Source organism: Empidonax traillii, unplaced genomic scaffold (assembly GCF_003031625.1).
Source record: "Empidonax traillii isolate 1590-97213 ecotype Southwest subspecies unplaced genomic scaffold, ASM303162v1 scaffold534:size827195, whole genome shotgun sequence".
Taxonomy (NCBI): Eukaryota; Metazoa; Chordata; class Aves; order Passeriformes; family Tyrannidae; genus Empidonax; species Empidonax traillii.
In genome coordinates, this window is record NW_020955727.1 from 308,296 (window position 1) to 329,111 (window position 20,816).

General features: G+C 57.1%; 2 protein-coding genes and 1 non-coding gene across 7 annotated transcripts in view; 2 read left to right on the top strand and 1 right to left on the bottom strand.

The window, feature by feature from the left end:
• Window positions 1-12,655, top strand: part of RAB26 (RAB26, member RAS oncogene family) — a 26,279-nt gene extending 13,624 nt beyond the window's left edge. For all 3 annotated transcript variants that reach the window (XM_027897294.1, XM_027897295.1, XM_027897297.1), the window contains exons 3-10: window positions 7,968-8,009; window positions 8,792-8,858; window positions 9,148-9,200; window positions 10,308-10,373; window positions 10,526-10,582; window positions 10,916-10,992; window positions 11,584-11,710; window positions 12,642-12,655. In XM_027897294.1, coding sequence (XP_027753095.1) covers window positions 7,968-8,009; window positions 8,792-8,858; window positions 9,148-9,200; window positions 10,308-10,373; window positions 10,526-10,582; window positions 10,916-10,992; window positions 11,584-11,686 — 465 coding nt within the window. In that variant the 3' untranslated portion in view covers window positions 11,687-11,710; window positions 12,642-12,655. The remainder of the gene's footprint in view (window positions 1-7,967; window positions 8,010-8,791; window positions 8,859-9,147; window positions 9,201-10,307; window positions 10,374-10,525; window positions 10,583-10,915; window positions 10,993-11,583; window positions 11,711-12,641) is intronic.
• A 2,373-nt stretch (window positions 12,656-15,028) lies between these two features.
• LOC114064343 lies at window positions 15,029-15,119 on the bottom strand. The gene has a single exon (XR_003572730.1). It is a non-coding gene; the product is annotated as a small nucleolar RNA SNORD60 (small nucleolar RNA).
• A 454-nt stretch (window positions 15,120-15,573) lies between these two features.
• The window catches only part of TRAF7 (TNF receptor associated factor 7), a 30,030-nt gene continuing 24,787 nt past the window's right edge, over window positions 15,574-20,816 (top strand). The window contains exon 1 of one of the 3 annotated variants that reach the window (XM_027897289.1): window positions 15,574-15,646. The gene's annotated coding sequence lies outside the window, so the exon portion shown is untranslated. Of the gene's footprint in view, window positions 15,647-18,172; window positions 18,564-19,577; window positions 19,599-20,816 lie in introns of those variants that run through there. The other 2 variants (XM_027897291.1, XM_027897292.1) reach the window with 2 other exon arrangements.

The following is a 20,816-nucleotide window of genomic DNA, read 5'->3' on the forward strand; positions in this document are numbered from 1 at the left end:
AATCTCTTCCCAGTGAATTCTGCTGTCCCATGTTTGGGAGAAGGGCTGACTGCAGGGCATCTCCAGGGCACCCCTGCAGGGTGTTGCCATGGAGCATCTCTGCCTTGCAGCGGTGCAGGGGCAGGAGCCCTGCAGCAAAAAGCAGTTGGAGGACTAGGGGAGCCAGAGCCACGAGAGAGGGTGACCCCACCTGTCTCTGCCTGAAACCAGGAGTTTGTGTTGTCAGGAGGGGGGATAAAAGGAGGACACCAGCTCCCAAGCATCACCTTGCTCTGGAGTGTGGGACATTCACAGGACTCAGAGCGTGGTGCCAGTGAGTTGCTGTGGTGCTGCAGACCCCGGAGAGCAGCACCCAGAGCACTTAAATCAATCAGTGCCGAGGAGCTGAACTTGGGGAGTGGGTCCTGCTGTGTGGGGGTGCTCCTGGCCCCCTTTGTATCGGGGTAACTTGTCGAGGTGGCTCCAGGCAGGGCTGGAGCTCAGTGAGTGTCTCTGCAGCTGAGCCTGAACTTCCTTCAACATGTTAACGAGCTGCACTTATAAATGTACATGAATTAACGGGAGGAGTGCTCGGCAGTGCCGAAAATAACCTTGTTCCCAAGCAAGCGTTAATGCTTCACAGATGTGTTTTCCCCCCCTGAATAATACACACGTGAGGTCCAATTACTCTGACAGGGAAGAGCAGCAGGAGCAGAGCAGCTCTGGGGGGTTGATTCTCCGGGGATCGGCCCCGTAGCCCAGTGCAGGGGTGGAAATCCTCTCCTGAGGACCTGGCTGCTCCAGCTGGAGTTCTTGGCTGAAGATGGGCTTTCCAAGCATGCAACAATGCAACTGTGTGTGGGGTTTGGTCCAGTTTTATTTGTAAAAAGGCTGGCAGTGTCCTGGAAGAGCACTAGCCTGTCCAGGAACACTGTCTGCACTGTGTTCCCATCCTGGTGCTTCTGCCTGGACCTCCTGGCGACCACAGTGGCAGGATTTGGGGTGTTTTGTCTCCCTGGGGTAATTTCCCAGCACAATCCCGGCTTGCAGCCCTGCTCCAGTGCCCCATACTGGGAGAGCAAATGGTGGAGTTGGATTAGATGAACTGGTTTGACTGACTGGGGCGGTTCTGGCGTGGAGGTGCCGGTGATGTGCCGAGTGTGCTGTGCTTCCTTACACCTCTCCATCTCCTGGGGCTTCCAGTGGAGCCCAAACCTTGGGAAGAGCCTGCTCTGGCAGAGCAGAAAACGGGAGAGGTGGGACTGCTGCTGAAGAGAAGGCAAAGCTTTGCAAAGATCAAAGCGTTGGCTGCACAGTGCCTGGGCTGGTGCAGCTCCGTGCAGGGCTCCTCGTGCCGTGGCTTCCTCCTCCTTGTGCCACCGGCGAGTGGATCTGAGTGACCACCCCGGAGCTGACAGAGGGTGCAGGGGCTGTGCCCACCCAGCCCTTGCTGTCACTGCTGCCACCATACTGATGGTGAGATGGGCTGAGTGTTGGGAGCACTGGGAGGCTGTCAGGGAGCACTGGGACCCCTGATGGGTTCCAGTCCTGGGGGCTGACTGGACTCCTACGGCCATCAGAAAATCTCATTATGGTTGCTCAGTCTCTCTCTTCTCCTTGAATCCTTTGAAGGATCTGTCTGGGCCCGGGTTTGCTGCACAGCTCGGGAGCTGTCTGCCTTGGCTGCAGGTGAAGGATGGGTGTGCTTGGGATAAAAAGCTCCAGATTCCTTTGTCAGGTCTCTGGGGTTTTCTTTTCTTTAGGGATGAGAAGCGCTCTTTAATAATGCTGTTTGCAGTGCTGTCTGCAGACGATGCTGTGTTACTGCTGGAGTGTTTGCTGCTGGATATCCAGCCCTGATTGTTTTTTAATTGGATTGTAAAGTCTTCTGAGAAACTTCAGGCAAGTTTTGAGCCCGGGGCACAACCTGGGGCTGGCGGCAGTCGCTGAGGCGAATCCTAGAATTGTTTAGGCTGGAAAAGACCTTTAAGGTTATAAAATTGCTGCAAGGTTTTGTTCCCCCGCCCCCCTACCCCCCCCAAATAAATGACTCCCTGTCTAACAGGGCCTGATGAGCCATTTTTCATCCCCACGGCACTGACGGCGCCGTGTTTGCTGCAGATGAGAAATGATCCCCCAGCGAACGCTCCGTGGAGATCCCTGTTCCGCTTTGCAGCGCGGCGTGTCCTTGATGAGGAAAATGAAGATAAATCTGTTGAGCGCCGCGTTACTTATTCCGGGTGTTGGCACCGCTTTGCGTGAGCCATCTCTGCCCCCTTTGTCTCCAAGGCTGCCTGGCTGGGAAGTAAGCGGGGATATTTTTAAAAATATCTCTTCTATCGTAAAGTAGGGGGGAAAAAAAGAGATGGAAGGGGTGAGTAATGCAGCCCAGGGTGTTGGGGGAGCTGCCCAGACCATCCCAGGGCGTGGAGGAGGGATGTGGCCGTGGCCTCCAGCCCATCCTGGAAGCCAACCACGTTGGGCTGCAGCCTTCCTGCTGACTGTTGTGTTTTGGTGGCTCTGATCTCCAGGGTGGCTGTAGCAGACCCTGTCCTATGGAATTTTAAGGCTGGAAGTCCCAGTTTCCCTGGCTGCCTGCAGGACTGGGGCACAGGCTCGCTCTGATGTGGCAGAGACGTCTCAAAGCCTTGCATGGCCGTGTCTTCTGCCTGTTGGGATGAGCCTGAGCAGCCCCGTTGGGCTTGAAAGCATCAAGTCTCACCTGCCTCCCTCAAGGACCCACCCCTGGATGATGCCAGGACCGTGGTGGTTCCATGGAGCAGCCGGGCAGGGGAAGGAACGCTGGACGTGGCTGCCGCGGGCGATGCCGAGAAGCAGAGCGTGGCTGTATTTTAAATGCATGATCCTAAGCAGATCCTCTTACCTCTAATCTGTCCCTAAGACAGGATTCTCTTCTTGCCAGAAAGCCCTTTTATTTGCAGGCTGATGTGAATAGAAGATGATAAGTCACTAATTCTTCAGTGTGTCTGCTCCAACAAGAGCCTCGGCCCTTATCTCTGCAGGGCTGGCAGCCAGGGAGATGTTAATTGGGATTTAATGAGGTGAACACGGCTCTTGACAAAGGTTGGAGCTCTGACATCCCTGGGGTGCTGCAGGGAAGGGGCTGTGCCCACCTGGAGACCACGGGTGGGGTCATTTCTGTAGGGCAGGGCTTGTGGCTTCTCCTGGTGGGGACCCGGCGTGCAGGGCAGAGGGGACAGGTGTGGTGACCCCTGGAAGGGGGTGTGGAGGGGACACGGGGGTTGGAAGCGCCGTGTGCTGGGAGGTGACGTGGTGTTAATCTGCTTTTCACGAGCTCTGCTGAGGAACTGAGCAGCGAGTGCCGACACGTTGTGGGTTCTGAAGGGATCTTGGCACTGGGGCCGGCGCTGGCTCTGGAGCTGCAGGTGGGAGCATGGAGGGTGCAAGGCCTGGGGAGAAAAAAAAAAAACACCAAGGCAGAAGTTTCTATTTTTAGCTGCAGAGTGCAAATGCAGGGAGCTGCTGAGGAGTTAATCACCTGCCCCAGAGATGACTGGCTGGGATTTCTCTCTAAGTGCAAGGCTTACGGGATGGGGTGCAGGAACCGTGCCAGGTGTGTTGGCCACCCAGGTCTCCCCCGGGACGGGTGACAGGGATGCCAGGATGTCCCTGAGCCGGGTGCTGTGCCTGGGGAGATGCTGAGCCACAAGGAGCAGCTCGCTGGGCAGCCACACCCCCACGTGTGGCAAAACCTCAGGGTTTTAACGAGCGAATTTAATGCAGTGTCCTGCTGTTTTGGCCAGGTTTCCATATCAATCCTTAATCTATTTTTGCAGCCGCTGTTGGAGGTGGTGGCTATTTGTGTGTCTGCTACAGCCCCATCACAACTCATCCCATTTCCTCCTGGCACAGGAGCGTTTGTGCTCGCAGGGGCTCCCTGAGCGTTGCCAGGTGGGAATTTGGATCCAGGTCCTGCCTTGGCACAGGGCTGGGGTGCCACAGCATCCCTTCAGCCACTTTGCTGCTGCTGGGTTCCTCCTGGCTTCCTAAAATAAAGGATAGCCCAGTCTATCACCCGCCCCTGAGCAGCGATGGGGACCCGGCAGCCACCTGCCCCGGGTGACACCACAACCTAATGACATTTCTGGGTGGCTGCACTGTCAGTCCCACAGCTCATTACTGCCACTAATTAACTCGGCTGCTGCCCTGCGCCTGGTTTGATCTATAGTCACAATTTGTTCCCATTTTGGCAGGAGTTCTCCCCCACTTGGCCGCAGGAGCTGCCTCCGAGGCCCAATAATGACATTTGAGGGTTTCTTTTCCATGGTAAAAGTGGAGCCCTCGGCACAGGGGGGTGCTTGGGTGGGTGGGTGGGTGATGGTGGGTGCTCCTGAGCAGCTCCTGGAGCCAACACCCGCCAGAGGCAGGGTGGGGGCTGCCCTGGTTGGGGCCCGAGTGGTGTCAGTGAGCAGCTCCCATTAGTCCACTTAATTGTGAAGCAAATTAATCCATGTATCCAATTTAACTTCTAAGGCTTTGCCTAATGAGTTAATGTGTGGAAGAGCTGGGGGAGGCCGGGTTATCTGCGATTCTGACCCTGGGAGGTGCTGCAGCCTTGGCTGGTGTGGGCTCAGGGACCCACGGACGGGCTGGGATGTGCCGGTGGCTCCCAGGGGGCTCTGCCAGGGCTGTGGGGATGCTGTGGAGCAGGGCAATGGCATTTCCCCATCCTGCAGCTGCCCCGAGAGCAGAGCAGGACAGCAGCACCTCGATTTGGGAATGTTTGTTTCGGGGAATGTGGTTTTGCTCCGTCACCACCTCCTCCATCTTTTTTGCTTCCAAAGGGCTGCTCCTGGGCAGGGGGTGGGATCGTGCCAGGGCTGCAGCCAGCGGGGCCTCGGTGTGTCGATAATGCTGCTCTTAATTGAGGACCATCTGCACTTGGTAATTTAATTTTTCCTACATCTGCAAGGTTCCAACTTTGTTTATCTGACATCCTGAGGATTATTTAACTTCGGAGCCTCGTGTTCCTCCAGCCCAGGCACTCCAGGCATTCCACTGCAGCCCCTGCTAGACGAGATTTTAATAACGCTGTCACTGCCCCAGGAAAAAGGACACGTTAAAATCTGGAATTGGGAAGGGCAACAGCAGAGCTGATTTGCAGGGATGGTTTCCCTGCCCGAATTTGCGTGGCAGGAGGCTGCTGGGAGTGTTACCTCTGTTATAACAAACTGTGTGAGATGAGGAGCGAGCCCTGAGCACCACAAGCCCTCCCAGTGCCCGCAGGGCTGGCAGCACATTTCACGTCTCAGTGCATTGACACGCGTCGTCTTTTGTCTTTGGATGCTTATTAGCAGCTCAGCCCCCAGCTGTGCCTTGGAAAGGCTGTCAGGAGGGAATTGAGGCAGCTCCTTAAAAAAATAATAGTAGTAATTGGAAGCTGGAAAGTCTTTTAGCTATGGTATGGGGGGAGACTTGAGCATCTGGTTCATCTGAACCACACCAGTTTGTGCTGCTGGCAGCAGCTCCTGCCCTTTCCCACCCCAGCTCCTGCCTTTTCCCATCCTGCTCCTCCTACCTTCTGCTTGGCTTCTTCCCCCTTTTTTTGCAGCCACCTTGTGCTTGGGGCAGGCAGGGGTCTCAGAATCCCAGGATGGTTTGGATTGGCAGAGACCTTAATCCACCCCCTGCCCTGGGCAGGGACACCTTCCACCAGCCCAGGTTGCTCCAAGCCCCGTCCAACCTGGCCTTGGACACTTCCAGGGCTGGGGCAGCCGCAGTCTCCCTTGGCAAATGTCTCTGGGATGCAGGCAGGGATGGCAGCAGAAGTGAAGCTCTGGCTGGATCTGGCTGTGTCTCCTGCCTGCAGGGGCATTTCTGCAGCTCCTTGCCCTGGAAACCCGCTCTGTTCCACACCCAAACCCCAGGAAATCCATTTTTTTCCCCAGCCTGGTCCAGCAGCACCTGGATCCATGTGCAGACTGTAATTAGGTCTAAGCATTTCCCCCCCTAAAATGTAGGTCAGTCGTAATTAGTGTCACTCCTGCTGCTGTTGCCGGCTCCGTGTTAATTAACTCCTGAAGTGCAGGTCAATGCGTGAAGGGCAGCTTTGGAGCTTCAGCTTTTTCGGCTGCTCACCAGGTGCTTCGAGGTGGCTTTGGCTCAGATGGTCCATGCTGAGGGCTCGGGCCATGTTGTCCCTCCCACTGGTGGTGGCCAGTGACCCTTGGAGCGTGGCCACCCTGGGGACGTGGCCGTGTCCCCGTGCTCAGCCTCACTCTGCTCTGGGCTGCACGTGCTGCTGTGGCTGTGGGGAAGGGCACCTGTTTGGTGCTGGTTTCAACATGAAGCTCCTGATGTCCTTGTCCCTTGGCCTCAGCCATCACACCCAGTGCAAGGTGCTTGTGCCGAGACCCAGGGCCGATGGGGAGGTGCGGAGTCTTTTCCTGGCACGGTGGCCCTGGCACAGTCCCTGGCAGGGGGTATTGGCAGCTGGTTGCTGCCAACTGGGAATGGCATTTTGACAAATGCTGTGCCCCTGCAGAGCACCTCGTGGCAGTGGAAACCCTGGGTTTTAGGCACTTCAAGCCTTCAGCAGCCCCGGCTTGCCATCGTGGGAAAGGCTCAGCTCCGTGTTTGGGGAGTCCCAAGCCCCCAGCCAGCTCCCCGAGCCCCCGGCTGCTCCCCGAGCACTTTCCAGCTCCCCCACCCCACACCCTGGCTGCCTATTTTTACCGCTCCTGGGCTGTGAATCACTTTGCTCCCCCGTCTCAGTTGCTGCCTTTGAAGGTATTTATAAACCTCGACCGTCTCCCCTGCGCCTGCCTGAGCAGACGGTGGATGCAGCGCTCCGGCTCCTCCTGCCCTCTCCTCCTCGCCCGTCTCCGAGTGGAGGTGTGCAGGAAACGAGGTGCTCCCTCAGTGAAGAGCCTCCCCAGCACTGTCCTGGCGGGGTGAGGCTGGGCACCAGCATCCCGAGGGTCCTTGGTGCCAGGCAGTGTGGGATGAGCAGGGATGGATCTCGGCGTGTGCCTGGGAAGGGTTTGGTGGCACCGGAGCTGGTGGCGTGTCCGGTGCTGGAGGTGGGGGAGCCGGGGCTGAGCTGGGGGAGCCCAGCCCAGAGTTGGGGCAGCCTTGGCCATCCCATGTCCTGGAGAGAGGGGAGCTCCCCATGCCAGTTCTGGAGGAAAAGGGACTCAAATCATCACTAGAGCAGCGACCGGCTGCCTCATCCCGCTGGTGTGCAGTTCCTTGGCCGCGTTTCCAGCACGTTCCAATAATTACTGTGGTAATTTCTGTGCATCTGGCAGGCAAATTAATCTCTGCTCCTTCGCCTGGGGCCGCTGGTCTGTAGGATTGCGCTTGGTTGGTGTTTGGAGAGCCTGGTGTGGCTCGCTGGCTCGGTGGTTGCTCTGAGACACGGTCAGGATCTGTCCCCTGCCCTGCCTGGAGGGGCACCAATGGGCTCCCCACGCTGCTCCCAACTCTGCCAGGGCATCCTTCTGCAGAAAGTATCCTGTTGTTTTGGGGAAAATCCAGTGTGCCCCCTCTTTTCCTCCTTTCTACCTTTCCTAAAACTAAGAAAAACAAGGGGGGAAAATGAGAGAGAAACCAGGAGAAAAACAGAGGCAGGAGGAGGAGTTATTTTTAATTTGCTGCCTGGACATGGAGTGGTTGGCTCTGTCTTTTGCAGGCTGTTAAGGTGGGATGCTGGTGCTCATTAATTTATGACCAGAGGTCTCCAGCCCGAGCCACTCGTGGTTTCAGTACCCAAATAGATGCAGCTTGTGCTGAAACAGGGAGGGAACCTCTGGCTGGGCCATGGTGCAAATGGCTCTGCAGGCACTAGGACTGAGTGTGCAAGTTTAAAAAGCAGGAGAGGGGTCAGGCCAAGGGTTTGATGAAATGCTGTCCCGGAGGGGGGCCGGGTGTCTGTGTGTCTCCCTGGGGCCCTGGGTGAACCAGAGCCACGCTCACCCCTCACCACTCCTTCTGTTTTCTTTCAGAACAAGGTGCTGACGGTGGATGGGGTGAAGGTGAAGCTGCAGGTACGTCCCATGGCCCTGGGAGCAGCTCCCTCACCCCCTGGGTGTTCAGAGCTGGGCAAAGCCTTGGCAGAGGAGCAACCCTGGCACAGGTCCCCCTTCTCCAGCTTTTATCTCCTGCCACAGGACAGCCCTGCAGCCCTTCTGGCTGCTCTGTGCCTTTGGTGGGAGCCTGCTCGGGGCTGGGGGCTGTTCTGGCCTCGGTGATCCCTGTCCCAGCCCTGCTGCTTCCCTGCTGCTCCCTGACTGCAGCTGGAGCCGGTGAAACCAGAGCAGCACCTGAGGGGTTTGCTCAGCTTTTCCAGGCAGCTCCTGCTTTGGCAGAGCCAAAGGATGGTGATCCTCAGAGGGATCTATGTTCCCTGGCTCAGCCAGAATCCAGCCCAGAATGTAGATTTTGTGTCCAGAGCTGCTCCAGCCCCCCGAGACCTGACCGTTTGCCCGGAGCTCGGTAACAGCATTAGCATGGATCCTCCCCAGCAGCAGCGTGGCACTCTGCAAACCTCCAGCTGCATTAAAGACTGATAAATCACATTAGCAAGTCTCCATGCATCCATCTGATCCATGGATTTTCCGATTAAGGGCCGTGCCAGGAGCCCTCGGCCACGCACCGTCGTGTCCCCGCGCTGAGGAGTGGGGAGGTGCTGCTTCCATATTAATTGCTCTTGTCATTTTTCCCTGGAAGCAAAAGCTGGAGAAGCTTCCTGGGGTTGCACCGTGCTGTTTGGGCTGGTTTAGGTGGGCCTTGGTCACGTCTTATCCCTCTGCTCCCGTCTGCTTTCCAGATCTGGGACACGGCCGGGCAGGAGCGCTTCCGCAGCGTCACCCACGCCTACTACCGGGATGCCCACGGTAAGCACGGCCACCTCTGCTTCTGGGGGAGCCCCCTGGAGCTGCCTCTGCAGGCCAGGGGAGCCAGGAATCAGCGGAGCAGTTTCCCCGTGGGAAGCAGCCCCCAGGACAGAGGAGGCTCTGTGTGTCGAGGGGCAAACCCCAGCAGCATGAGGTGTTGCTGTGGGGGATTTTAGTGTTGGTTTACATTTCCCAGCAGGGACCTCCCGTCCCCAGGGGTGACCTGCCTTGGGCACTGGTGCAGAGTGTGCTCTGAGCCAGCACTAATGCCCCATCCCTCTCTCCACAGCTCTGCTCCTGCTCTACGATGTCACCAACAAAGCGTCCTTCGACAACATCCAGGTATGGCAGCACCCCCGGCCCCTCCTGCCCGGCTGGCTGTGGGTCAGCCCAGGGAAGGGAGCACCTGGAGGAGGGGTGTGATGGAGGCAGAGCTGTGGTCACTTACAGAAGGGCTTCTGTGAATCCTGAGCACTTTGCAAGGACAGGTAGGGCACAGGTGGAGAAGGTTTTCCCTCTCACAGCAAATAAAGGGGGTGATGGATTCACTGCTTTGGCACCCAGTGTCTCCCCCCTTTGCCCCACCAGTCCCCTGGGGCTGCTGGGGGCCACCTGTGCCAGCACTGGCAAAGAGGGCTGGAACAGGAGTGGAGTCAGAAGGGAGCTGAGGGGGGTAATCGGGAGTGAGTGAGTCCCCTGGACCTGCCCCCCATGGGACTGAGCGCCCTGAGCCCCCAGGGTGTGGCGGGGTCTGGGGCTGCTGGTTGGGCTCCCACGTGCTATCAGTGACAAACCCTGATCCTGAATCATCCCTCTGTTCCCTGGCTGGGTGCTGATGCAGGATGCTGCTGGGCTCAGAGATGGTGCAGCAGGGATTGCTGGGGATCACCGGCACTTGTGTGAGAGCAGTGTCAGCACTGGAGGCTGTTCACACCGCAGGGTCAGGGATTACAGGGAATTAGGGCAGGTTTGATTAGATTAGGCTGGATTAGAAGGCAGAGAAGCCACCCCATGGCTCAGGGAGGCAGGTTCAGGGGCCTGCTGGGATGAGTGTGCTCGGCATGGGGGCAGCACGTGCAGGACACGGGCACGGGGCACATCCCAGAGCCAACCCTTGGCCTTACCCTCGAAAAGGAGGCTTAGTCTGAGCGTCCCAACCAAGGGGAAATTTGGGCTAAATTCCTAGAGGCACATGTGGGCAAGACAGAGCAGGCAGTGGGGTCGAAAGGCTGCTCTTACCCTTGGAAAGGGGGCCGTGGTAGCAGCCAGAGCAGGTGCTGGGCTTGCTTGGCACAGTGGGTCCCTCATCCACAGAACATCCCTGGCGTTGCTCGGGATGGCAGCATTTCCCACAGGGGTGTCCATGCCCAGGGCTGGGGCTGCTCCCCCTTCTCCTCCTCCTCCCCCTGGGCCTGTTGCCAACCCCCCTCTCTGTCTGTCTCCCTCCAGGCTTGGCTGACAGAGATCCATGAATATGCACAGCAGGACGTGGTCCTCATGTTACTGGGAAATAAGGTGAGCCCGGCCCCACTTTGCCAGAGCCTCCTCTTCCTCCCACGGTGGAGTCACGGGCAGGGGGAGCCTGGCAGGGCATCAGGGGGTGTGGAGGTTACCTGCTGGTGACCTTCCAAATCCCCCCAAATTGCTCTTTGCTGTTCCCACTGCAGGTGGATTCAGCCCAGGACAGAGTGGTGAAAAGGGAAGATGGAGAGAAACTTGCCAAGGTAGGTGAGGTACCTGAGGATGTGCACCAGGAAATGGTCACCTGGAGACCAGTCTGACCCAAAATATGCCTGGGAGCACTTTGCTTTTCTTCCCTTTGTTGTGCTCTCCCCTTCCTCCTCATCTTCTTCCTCTAAGTTTCCACTAACATTTCTTGTTTCTTTATCCTCAAAAATTATTCTCAAAGTTACCTGAGCTGTGATCCCTGGCTCAGTTTTCCCTGCCCACTGTGGGAGGGTTGAGCTCCCTAGGCAGGCACTGACACCGGCCAGAGCCTGGGAGCCCCTGGGAACATCCAGGTGACATTCCTGGTGCTGCTGTTTGTCCTCCCACAGGAGTACGGGGTGCCCTTCATGGAGACCAGCGCAAAAAGTGGCCTCAACGTGGAATTGGCGTTCACAGCCATTGCAAAGTAAGTGACTGGAGCAGCAGCTGTGCTGGGCACCTCTCCTGCAGGGACACAGCAGCCCTTGGGATAATGGCTGGCACTGTCACCCACCTCTTCACGCCACAGGTCCCACCTTCAGCTCCTGTGCTGGCAGAACTTGCCCTCTCACATGAGATGAAATGTCTCATCAGGGGGAGCTTTAACAAACTGTCCAAGCCAGGTTCAGCTGAGCTGGGCCAGCTTGGAATCAGAATCCTGGAATGGTTTGGGTTGGAAGGACCTTAAAGCTCATCCCATTCCACCCCCTGCCATGGGCAGGGACACCTTCCACCAGCCCACGTTGCTCCAAGCCCTGTCTGTCCAACCTGGCCTTGGACACTTCCAGGGATCCAGGGGCAGCCACAGCTTCTGTGGGCAACCTGTGCCAGGGCCTCCCCACCCTCACAGGGGAGAATTTCTTCCCAATATCCAACCTAACCTTGCCCTCTGGCACTGGGAAGCCATTTGCCCTTGTCCTGCCCCTCCAGGCCCTTGTCTAAAGTCCCTCTCCAGCTTCTTCCACACCAAATCCTCTCTCCCAGAAGCACAGGAGCACTGTGTTTCCCCTTCCCACAGGGAGCTGAAGCACAGGTCCATGAAGTTGCCCAACGAGCCCAAATTCAAGCTCCACGACTACGTGAAGAAGGAAGTGCGAGGCTCGGGCTGCTGCAGGTCCTAACGTGTCTGTACAGGGACTCTGGCCGTGTGCATGTCTGTCTGTGTGTCTGTGTCTGCCCCCGAGGTGAGCTGCAAGCAGCAGCAGCAGCAGCAGCAGGAGGAGCTCTCTGGGACGCTGCAGCTGCGTGCTGGGCGCTGCTGCCCGAGCCCCACCGCGGCGCTGAGAGCACTGGGCTCTGTCCCACCACTGCTCCCCCCTGGCAGGGGCTGTTGGGGAAGGGGCTGGGCTGGGGTCTCCTCCCGGGGCCAGCTGTGCCCGCTCTGAGGCTGCTGTCACCGTCGTGAGAGTCGTGCTGTGACACTGGGGAACCAACACCTTCTTCCCCCTGAATTCCCCCTTGTTTCCCTGCCTACCTGGAATTCAGCCCCTGGCCTGGGGCGTGCAGGAAGGACGTGTTTTAGGGCAACCATTTTTGCAGTTGCTTTTTCCTGTCTGTGCATCCCTGTGAGGTGGGACACACCTCCAGGGGTGAGGGATTCTCCTGCTCCCTGCAAACACAGAGCTTGGCTGTCTGTCTGGATGAGCTCCTGCGTACCTGGCCGTTGTACAGAGATCCGTGAATGTTTATCCCTTTGGGAAAGGCTTTGGTTCTCCTCCTTCTGCCGTTTCTAGTCCTTTAATTAAGAAGAAATCTAATGTATCGCAGCTTATTCTAAATACCTTCCTGTTAGTGTGATGGCGTTTTCAGATGCAGCAACGCTTTGATATATTTAAAGTTCTCCTGGGCAGCTCTTTCTTTCCGCCGCAGAGAGCTGGGGGGAAGCTGCAGGCAGTGATTTTACAGGCTGCAGACTCCTGCCAGCTCTCTTCAGGAGCCTCCTCACCCCTTTGGTCTGTGTTAGGCTTTTGGCTGTTTTTTTGTTAAGCTGCACTTCTAAGTACAAATCTGAATCTGGATGAAGTGTTTGGCCTTTGGCAGTTTTTTCCTTTGGAAACTCCACGCTCACATCAGCAGGTGCCCGCCGTGCTGAGCCTCGTGGGCCACTTCACGTGAAAGGAAGTAACCCATCTTTGCCCTCCAGCCACCACCAGCTGGCTCAGACAGCCCTGGCCCTCGCTTTGCTCAGAATTTTGGCTCCAGCACCCCCTTCCTGATGGGCATGAGGAGCCTCTGAGCCCCTCTGTGAGCTGCAGCAACGCGAGCAGCCACAGCTCCACAGGGTGAAAAAGGATCCTGAAATGAACCTACTGAGAACGGAGCATTTTTTTCCTTTTTTTTTTTTTTTTTTTTCAGGGAGAGACAAGTCTTAAAATTGTCTGATTTAAATTTTAAAATAATCTGCAGAAAACCCGTTCCTGCAGGAATGTTCTCATTGCTGGCAAACCCTGCTGCCAGTCCCTCAGGAACAGGCAGGTGAGGGATGGCTGTCAGGGCCCCCCTTGTCCCCCCTCAGCATCCCACAGATCCAAGGGGATGGCCAGCATTCCTCAGTGAGCCTTTCCCTAAAGTAACTGGAGCAACTCCCTTCATCTGAAAAGGGTCAGTACCTGCTGCAGGTGCTCTCCAGATCTGTCTGCAGGTAGCAGAGCCCAGGGCAGGCTCTGAGAGGGGCTCAGGCCAGGAACTGTGCAGGAACATTGTAGAACTGGCTGCTCCAGGTGCCTGGGTGGGTTTTGCTCTGCTCCTGCTGTACTGAGGTGCCCCCAGCCCTTCTTAGAATTCCACCGTGGGCTCTGCAGCATTCACGTGCTGCCTGAGGAAAAGAGTGGGATGTCAGAGAGTCCCCGAGCTTGCTGGGTCCCAGGGATTTGGTTTTGTGTGGGGCAGGAACAGCCAGGCAGCTCTGAGCCTGTTTCCTCATCCTGCCCTGGGAGCAGCAGCAGCAGCTCCATCCTGAGGTGACAGGGATCCTACCCTAAAGACAAAATTTAGCAGCAGGATTCCGAATGGATTAGAATTACTGATGGGTTAGCATTCCTACCTTAGGCTGCTGCTTTCCCTCTCAGATTGGCATCTCATTTTCTGGGAGACAAAACTGAGAAGCGGTAACTTCCTGCTCACTGTGGGACCAAAACCAATTGGAAACCCTTTCAAGTGAAGATGTTTCCCTTTGGAGCATTTCCAACCTGCCTGTGGGGACCAAACTCTGCCAGTGCAGAGCCCTCACCGCCGTGATTGTGGGATTAGCCCTAAGCTTTGAGCAGACAGCCCCATCTCTCCCCATCATCAGTTCCCAGTGTGGGACTGGTCTCCCAGTGCCTGCACAGTGGCCTGACCCCAGAGCTCCTCCTCACGTGGCCATTTGGGATTTTTCCACGGGCCTTTGCTGCCACCAGGCGATGCTGCGGGAATTGCTCAGTGCAGCGTTAATTGCTCGGCGCGTCCAGTGTCACCCGCAGCTCTCATTTCTGCTGGCTCTTTGTTTACAGCTTTCGGTTCATTCCTGTTAATAAAATTTTTTTATAATCTCCGTGGCTACAGCAGTGTTTTGATTGTCCAGACACAGCAACACAGACCACTCAAACAGTTCACCTGCCTTGAACCCATCTGGATCCACATGGCTGAGCCGCCAGGGGATTATGACCCACTTTAAAGTGGATATTAGGGGAAATTTCCCCCAGAAAAGGATTGTCCAGGGCAGTGGTGGAGTCCCCATCCCTGGAGGGGTTTAAAAGCCATGTGGATGTGGCACTTGGGGACATGGGTCAGTGGTGGCCCAGGCAACGGTTGGATATGATCTTTAAAGGCCTTTTCCAACCTAAGTGACTCCAAGATTCCAATAAAAGGGAGCTGGGCTGAGCTGCAGTTTTTTTCAGTACACCTGGTTTAAAGTTAGTCTGCGGTTTCCACACGACCCATGGAATTTCTGAATAACAGAAACAAAAGCCAAACAAGTCACTGAAAACTTTATTAACCTAGATAAAGCTAAAAAATCGGTACAGAGCAAAGAGTTTAATGACAAGGCTGGACTGATCTGAGGCTGGGGCAAGAACATTGCTGCAATAATTTGTTATTTTCCACACAACTAAGCAGAATTTAAATTAAATTCTTGATCTACACGCGGTAGAGTTATGTGTAAATGCCTTCAGTTACCCGCACTGCTGCACTCGGGACATTCACCTGGAACTAACCCATGTGTGAAAGTCGACGATTTCTTGTTCTCCAGCCCATTCTGCAGCCGCATCTTCGTGCTTCAAGAGCCGCCCTGACCCCCCTGTTGTACAGCAGGGTTGTACAGCAGCGATTTCTCCACTTACCACAGGGCACACCCGCGTCTGACCGGCTGAGAGCCCCGGGAGCAGCCGCGGTCCGGGCACGGAGGTCCCGCCGAGCCCTGAGGGGAGAAGGCAGCGCGTGAGGGGGGCCCTGACCGCCCGGCCCGGCCCCGCCGCGCCTCCCGCGGGCCTCAGCCCTGGCTGCTCAGCAGGGGCCGCGGCCGCCCGCCGCCCTCAGACGAGGTGTCAGAAAGGTCAGTGTGGATCATCAGCGGCCCGCCCTCGTTACCATTCCCGTCCCGTTCCCTCACGGCCCGTCCTTACCCGCTCCGGACACTCTCACATCCTCGCACGGAAAGACCGCGCGTGGGCCCCGCCGCAGCCTTTATAGCCTCCCCGGCGCCGCTATTGGCCAGGCCGCCCTGGGCGCACCCAATCGCCCGCGGTTGGCGTGACCGCCGCCCCGCCCCTCCCGGTTCTCATTGGCCGCCGCGCTCCCCCGCGCCAATGGCGGCGCGCGGCGCAGCGTGGCCCGAGGCGGTGGTTGCCGCCTCCTGATTGGCTGCCGCGGGAGGCCGGGCCGAGCCAGTGGCGGCGGCGGTTGTAGCGCGGAGCGCCCGCGCCGCGGGGGCCGCCGGGAGTTGTAGTTCGCCGTGCGCGGCCGCGCGGGCGGCGGGCGGCACGCGGGACTACAAGTCCCGAGGAGCGGCGCGCGCGGCGGGTCCGGGCCGGGCGGCAGCGGAGCAGGCCCGGCCGCGATGTGCCGGCTCCGGGCACCGGCGCTGCGGCCGCCGCCGCTCCCAGGTACGGCGGGACGGGGGGGGGCCGGGCGGGACGGGCCCCGCGGGGGGAACGGCCGGGGAGTGCCCGCGGGGGCTCCCGGCGCAGCCCCGTGCCCGCCACCCGGTCCCGGCGCCGAGCGATGCGTTCGGGCCCGTGCGGGCGCTCGGAGGGGCTCCAGCGGCGTCTCCGCTGTTCGGTGCCCGTGGGTCCCGCCCGTGCCCTGCTCTCCGCCCCGTGTGCCCTCTGGGTGCGTTTCCCGGGTTTCATCGCAGACTCTGCCCGGTTTTGCCTTTTTCTGCCCCGGTTTGCCCTTTTCTGCCCCGTTTTGCCTTTCTCTGCCCCGTCCCTTGCCCGCCCCCGTCCCGTGTCGCTGCCTGTCCTCCGCTGCCCTCGCGGTGCCCTCCCGATGTCCAGGATGGGGTGTTTGGGGCGTTGCTGTGTTCCCTGCCGGGGGTGCTGCGGGTCCTGCTCCCGGGACAGGCTCTGCCCCCGCTCCCGCTGGATCCTGGCGGTGCCGGAGCGTGCACGGCAGCCCGGAGTGCGGGTTCCATTGGGTTCAGATGCTTGAGAGCCCTGTGGGGTCAAAGACGAGCACTGCGGTGCTGCCGGGGGCTCTCTGAGTGTGAGAGGAGCTGGGGCAGGAGTTACCCAGGCTTTGTGTGTTGGGGCTGTTGTCCCTGCCAGGGCCAGGCTGTGTTCAGAACTGTGGCCTGGCAGTTATTTTTTCCACTTTGACAGTTGCTTTGACTTTGTTTCAATCCCAGCGCTCTAATTTTGCCTCCCTGTGTGTTTCCCTCCTAGCAATGTGTTCTCAACCTGGACAAAGCTGTTGGGTTCCTCTGAGCAGCTGCTGCATTGTCTGAGTGTTAGTGTGTCAGGAGCTCAGCTTGTGGGCTGTGGACTGAATGATGGTTCTGGAAAGCCCTGGCTGAGTAAAAGTAGTGAGACCACAGAATCCCAGAATCACTGAGGTTGGAAAAACCCCTGGAGTCCCCTCTGTGCCTGATCCCCACCTTGTCCCCCAGCCCAGAGCACTGAGTGCCACATCCAGTCAGTCCTTCCTTGGACACCTCCAGGGGTTGGGGACTCCACCACCTCCCTGGGCAGCCCCTGCCAATGTCTGACCACCCTTGCCAAGAAATTCCTCCTGATGTCAAACCTGAACCTACCCTGACGGGGGAAATTTGGGATTTCCTAAGGTCATGCAGGGAGCTGTCCACACTCTACTGGGTCCCTCTCCAGGCCCTGGGGTCCCCCCAGGGTTCTGCTGTCTCCAGCAGGGAAGGGGCAGGGTGAATCCAGCCAGAAGTCTCGGGTGTTGGAGTTTGATCTGTGTGCAGGTGAGACTTCCCTGAGGGAAGGAATGATTTTTCCACCCTGAGGGAGAGTCACTTTTACCCGGTGGCTTTGGAGTTTCCTGTCAGGAAACGCTGGTAACCTCACTGGTTAACAGCCCAACAGGAACTTTCAGGATATTGATTGAACCCAAGGGGGAAAAACCCCAATCCATGGTTTCCAGGCAGTTCTGTTCTTGATCCGAGGGATCCCTGGGGGATCCCTGTGGAGCACCACATGGAAGTTTGTGCCCCCTGGCTGGAGCCTTTGTGCAGGCAAACATTCCCTTCCCAGAGCTCCCCAGTCCTGGTGCTGCCGGAGCCGCGGGGACCCCCCCGGGCTCTGGGGTTCACTGAGCACCGAGTGCTGGAGCTGGAACCAGCTCTGCCCTGCCAGGAGCTGCTGCTGAGCAGCTCTGGGGCTGGCCCTGAGCGGTGCTGAGCACTCTGTAGCCTCGGCTGGGGTTCAGCCATCGGTCACCTCGTGGGCTGAGCGTTCCCCTCTTCCGTGGGACTTTCCAAGCCCTGCTGGCCATGACTGTGGGATTTCCTGGGGTGTGACCGTACCAGTCTCACAGGTTGTCTCAGCCAAGCCCAGCTGCACCAGGAGAAAGGCACTGGGGAGAAAATCCATCGTGGTTTCCCTACCTCAGCACTTGGGCTCCGTGGACAGGTTCAGCCTGTCAGAACTCATCCCTCCCGATTTGTATTCCCTTCCTCAGCCCTTCCCTGCCTGTGACCCTTTGCCATGGGCATGGTGAGGGACACCCTGGCACACCCCCTCATCCACGGCTTGGAGCAGGGGATGTAGTGGCAGCTGGGACAAGGAAGGAGGTGGCTGGTTGCTCACAGGGGTGTGTGTCACCCTTCTTTGGAGCTCAGCAAGTCCTCCCCGGAGCCCAGAGCAGCAGCACCCCAAATTACACATTTAGGCTGCTCCTGCTCTGCCTTTAGCACAGTCCAAGCTCAGAGTTTCATCGGAGTTTCATCAGCTTTTAATGAGGTGTCCTGGGGGTTGGGGTTGGGCGGTCCTGCTCCTGAGAGACCCTCAGCTGGGGGGGTGGGTGTCTTGGCAGTCGGAGTCCCCCACTGTCAGTGCCTGTATTTTGGGTAAGTCCTGCTCCCCAGCTCAGCCTTTGTGGTGGCTCTGGGATTCCCCTGGATTGTCTCTCCGAGCAAAGACCATGTTGCTGCTTGATATTCAGAGTTCTGAGTAGTTTGGGAACTATCTAAAGAGAGAGAGGAACCCAAACTCCCCTTAAAGCGAGCGATGGACTGTCCTGTCCCTGGAGCTTTCTGGGATCGGGGGAATAGATCCTTGTGTGCTCAGAGAGGGTTGTTTTTCCTGCACTAAGCTGAACCGGGAGCATTCCCGGAGCAGCCAGGGCAAAGCTGGGAGGCAGCGTGGAGATTGGCTGAGCTGTGGGATTTTCCAGCTGGATTTACATCTCGCCCACTGCTCCGCATGCCTTTGTGTTTACATCACTGGGGAGCGATGCACACACGCACACAGATAGCGGGAGGGCCGGGCAGAGCCTGTGCACGGCTCAGGAACGGGGCATGGAGGCGCCTGGCCGGGCTCTGCCGCTCCAGGATGGCCGAGGGTGAGTGTCCCCCACAGAGCTGATTGCTCCGGGGTTGGGGGTCAGCCCATCCCCAGCGCTCCCTGGGAAGCTGCTCTGCTTTAGCCGGCACAGCAGGGAGGGAGGAACTGCTTCCATCCCTTAGTGGAGAGCTGGGATCCAGCACCAGTTTGGAAGGGGGTACCTGTGGCCTGTCCAACATCCAGAGCCCTGCTGTGCTGGTTTTATGGTCCTTCAGGGTGACCTTTGCAAGGAGGTGGAACTCTTGATTGCAGCAACTCAGCAAGTGTGTTCTGGGGCTGTTGCTGGTGGTTTCGGGGCTGGGAAGTCCTCGGTTTTCCTCAGGCAGAGTTGTGAGCACGGAAGCCAAGTCTGTGAGGAGAGGCCGTGTCCAGGTACCTTCCCTTTGTATCCTAAGTCACCGTGGGGCAGTGATTGAAATCTGTGGTGTTTGGGGCCATGGGACACTGAACAGCGCTGCTGTCTCAAAGCTGTCCATAGGTTTGCCATGGTGGAAGTGTCCACAGCCACTCATTCCTTTTGGAATCCAAGATGCAGCACTTGTTTCTCTGAGGGTCACAGTTTGATCAGTGAGTGTAGTTGTCTACCTTGTGCCTCCTGCTTGTCCTCAGTGGCAAAGTCCAAGGCAACTGTACACAAAAAAAGAGCAGGTAACTGGAATTTGCCGGGTTATTTTTCTTTGTGAAGGTGCTGATGCATTTCAGCCTGGTCTTTGAAGTGCTCCAATTGCACCCAGAGGGCAGGAGTGTGTCATGGAGTTTCAAAGCTTTGGAGGATGTTGAGGGGGGAGCAGGGGGTGGAAGTGATACTTTGTGCTTTTTGATTCATGTTTATGGGCTCAGGTTTCTTATGACTAATCTGGAAGAATCCCATAATGTGATGGGGTGGCTACAGCTTTGCAGAGGAGTGCAGTGCAGCCCGTAAGGCAAAGCAGCTGGAAGAGGCCTCAGTGGTGGCACAGGAATCGAGGAATGAAGGAGAGGAGGAGCTGTGACTGCCTTGGCTCTAGCAGGGCTCCAGGAGAGGAGGATCCAGGTGAGACAAACATTCCTCTGGCTCCCTTGGGAGAACAGAGGCTGAACCTCTCCATACCCCAGGCTTTGCTGCTGACCTGATGTGTCTTAGAGGCTTTTTAGATGAGTTGCAAGCCCCTCTATCGACCAGGTTTGCAGCAGCAGGGCCTGAGCCAGCCCACAGGACCCTGTGGGGTCTTGGCAGCCCCTTGGTCTCTCTGTCAAGCAAGGCTGAGGAGCAGCAGTGAGCACCAGTTGAGGTGTGAGTGATGTGACTGTTCTCAGCTTTTAAAGCCTGATAATTCTTACCAAGATCTGCCTTGCACAGAGATGACCATTTCCTCCCAGGGAACTGCAGCAGGACTGAGATTTTTGCCTTAGAGGGGTAGGATGTTGTTGGTCTGGCGGCTTGGTTGGAGTTTTATTCATTTTCCATAACCAAATGCCCAATTTAACAATGTGATGGTGTCTGAGCGGGCCTGTTCTTTGAGGGAGGACGTGGAAGAGCACAAGCTGTGAAAGGCACAGCACGAAGCTGCAGCATTAGGGCCAACTATTAAAGCACCTTTTGATTCCAGGCTTTGTGTGGAGAAGCTCTGGACGTGCCTGTTCCTGCCAGCCTGGCTGCCCAGCAGTGGCTGTGCAGCTGCTGAGCCCAGACACAGCAATTTCGGTTGGAGGGGTCAGAACTACCGAGGTCTGGTCTGCATAACAAAAATGGTGTAGTAGGTGGGTGCTTTCAGGTTACCAAAAATGGAATTAAAGGTTCAAATGTAGCTTTTCTGTCATGGAACAGTATTGAACATTGGCCTCTGTTCTCCCTTTTAACTTCATTTTTTTGGGGGGGAGGGGAAAAATGAGATGCTTTGTTCTACCAGAGCGATCACTTTTGATCGAGTTTATGGGCACATTTGAAAGTTACTGCTTCAGGTTTTAACATGAAGTATAACAAAAAAAAAATCTTCTATGCCAAGGAGTCATTGTCGGTTAGGAAAAGCAGCATAGGACATGATTTCCCATCCTGAACCCCGTTAGCTCAAAGGCATGGCCACGTTCAAGCAACTGTTCAATGTGCCCTCGCAGCCCTGCAGTGGGTGGAAGTGCTGGTAAAAGCAGCAGCAATTAAAAATATCAGTTTTGTTTGTATTGATGATGGCTCGGTACAATTTTGGTCTCAGGAAAGTTTGTATGACTTATAAGAAAAACTTCTGAACGATGCAAAGCCTGTTCCACGGAACCC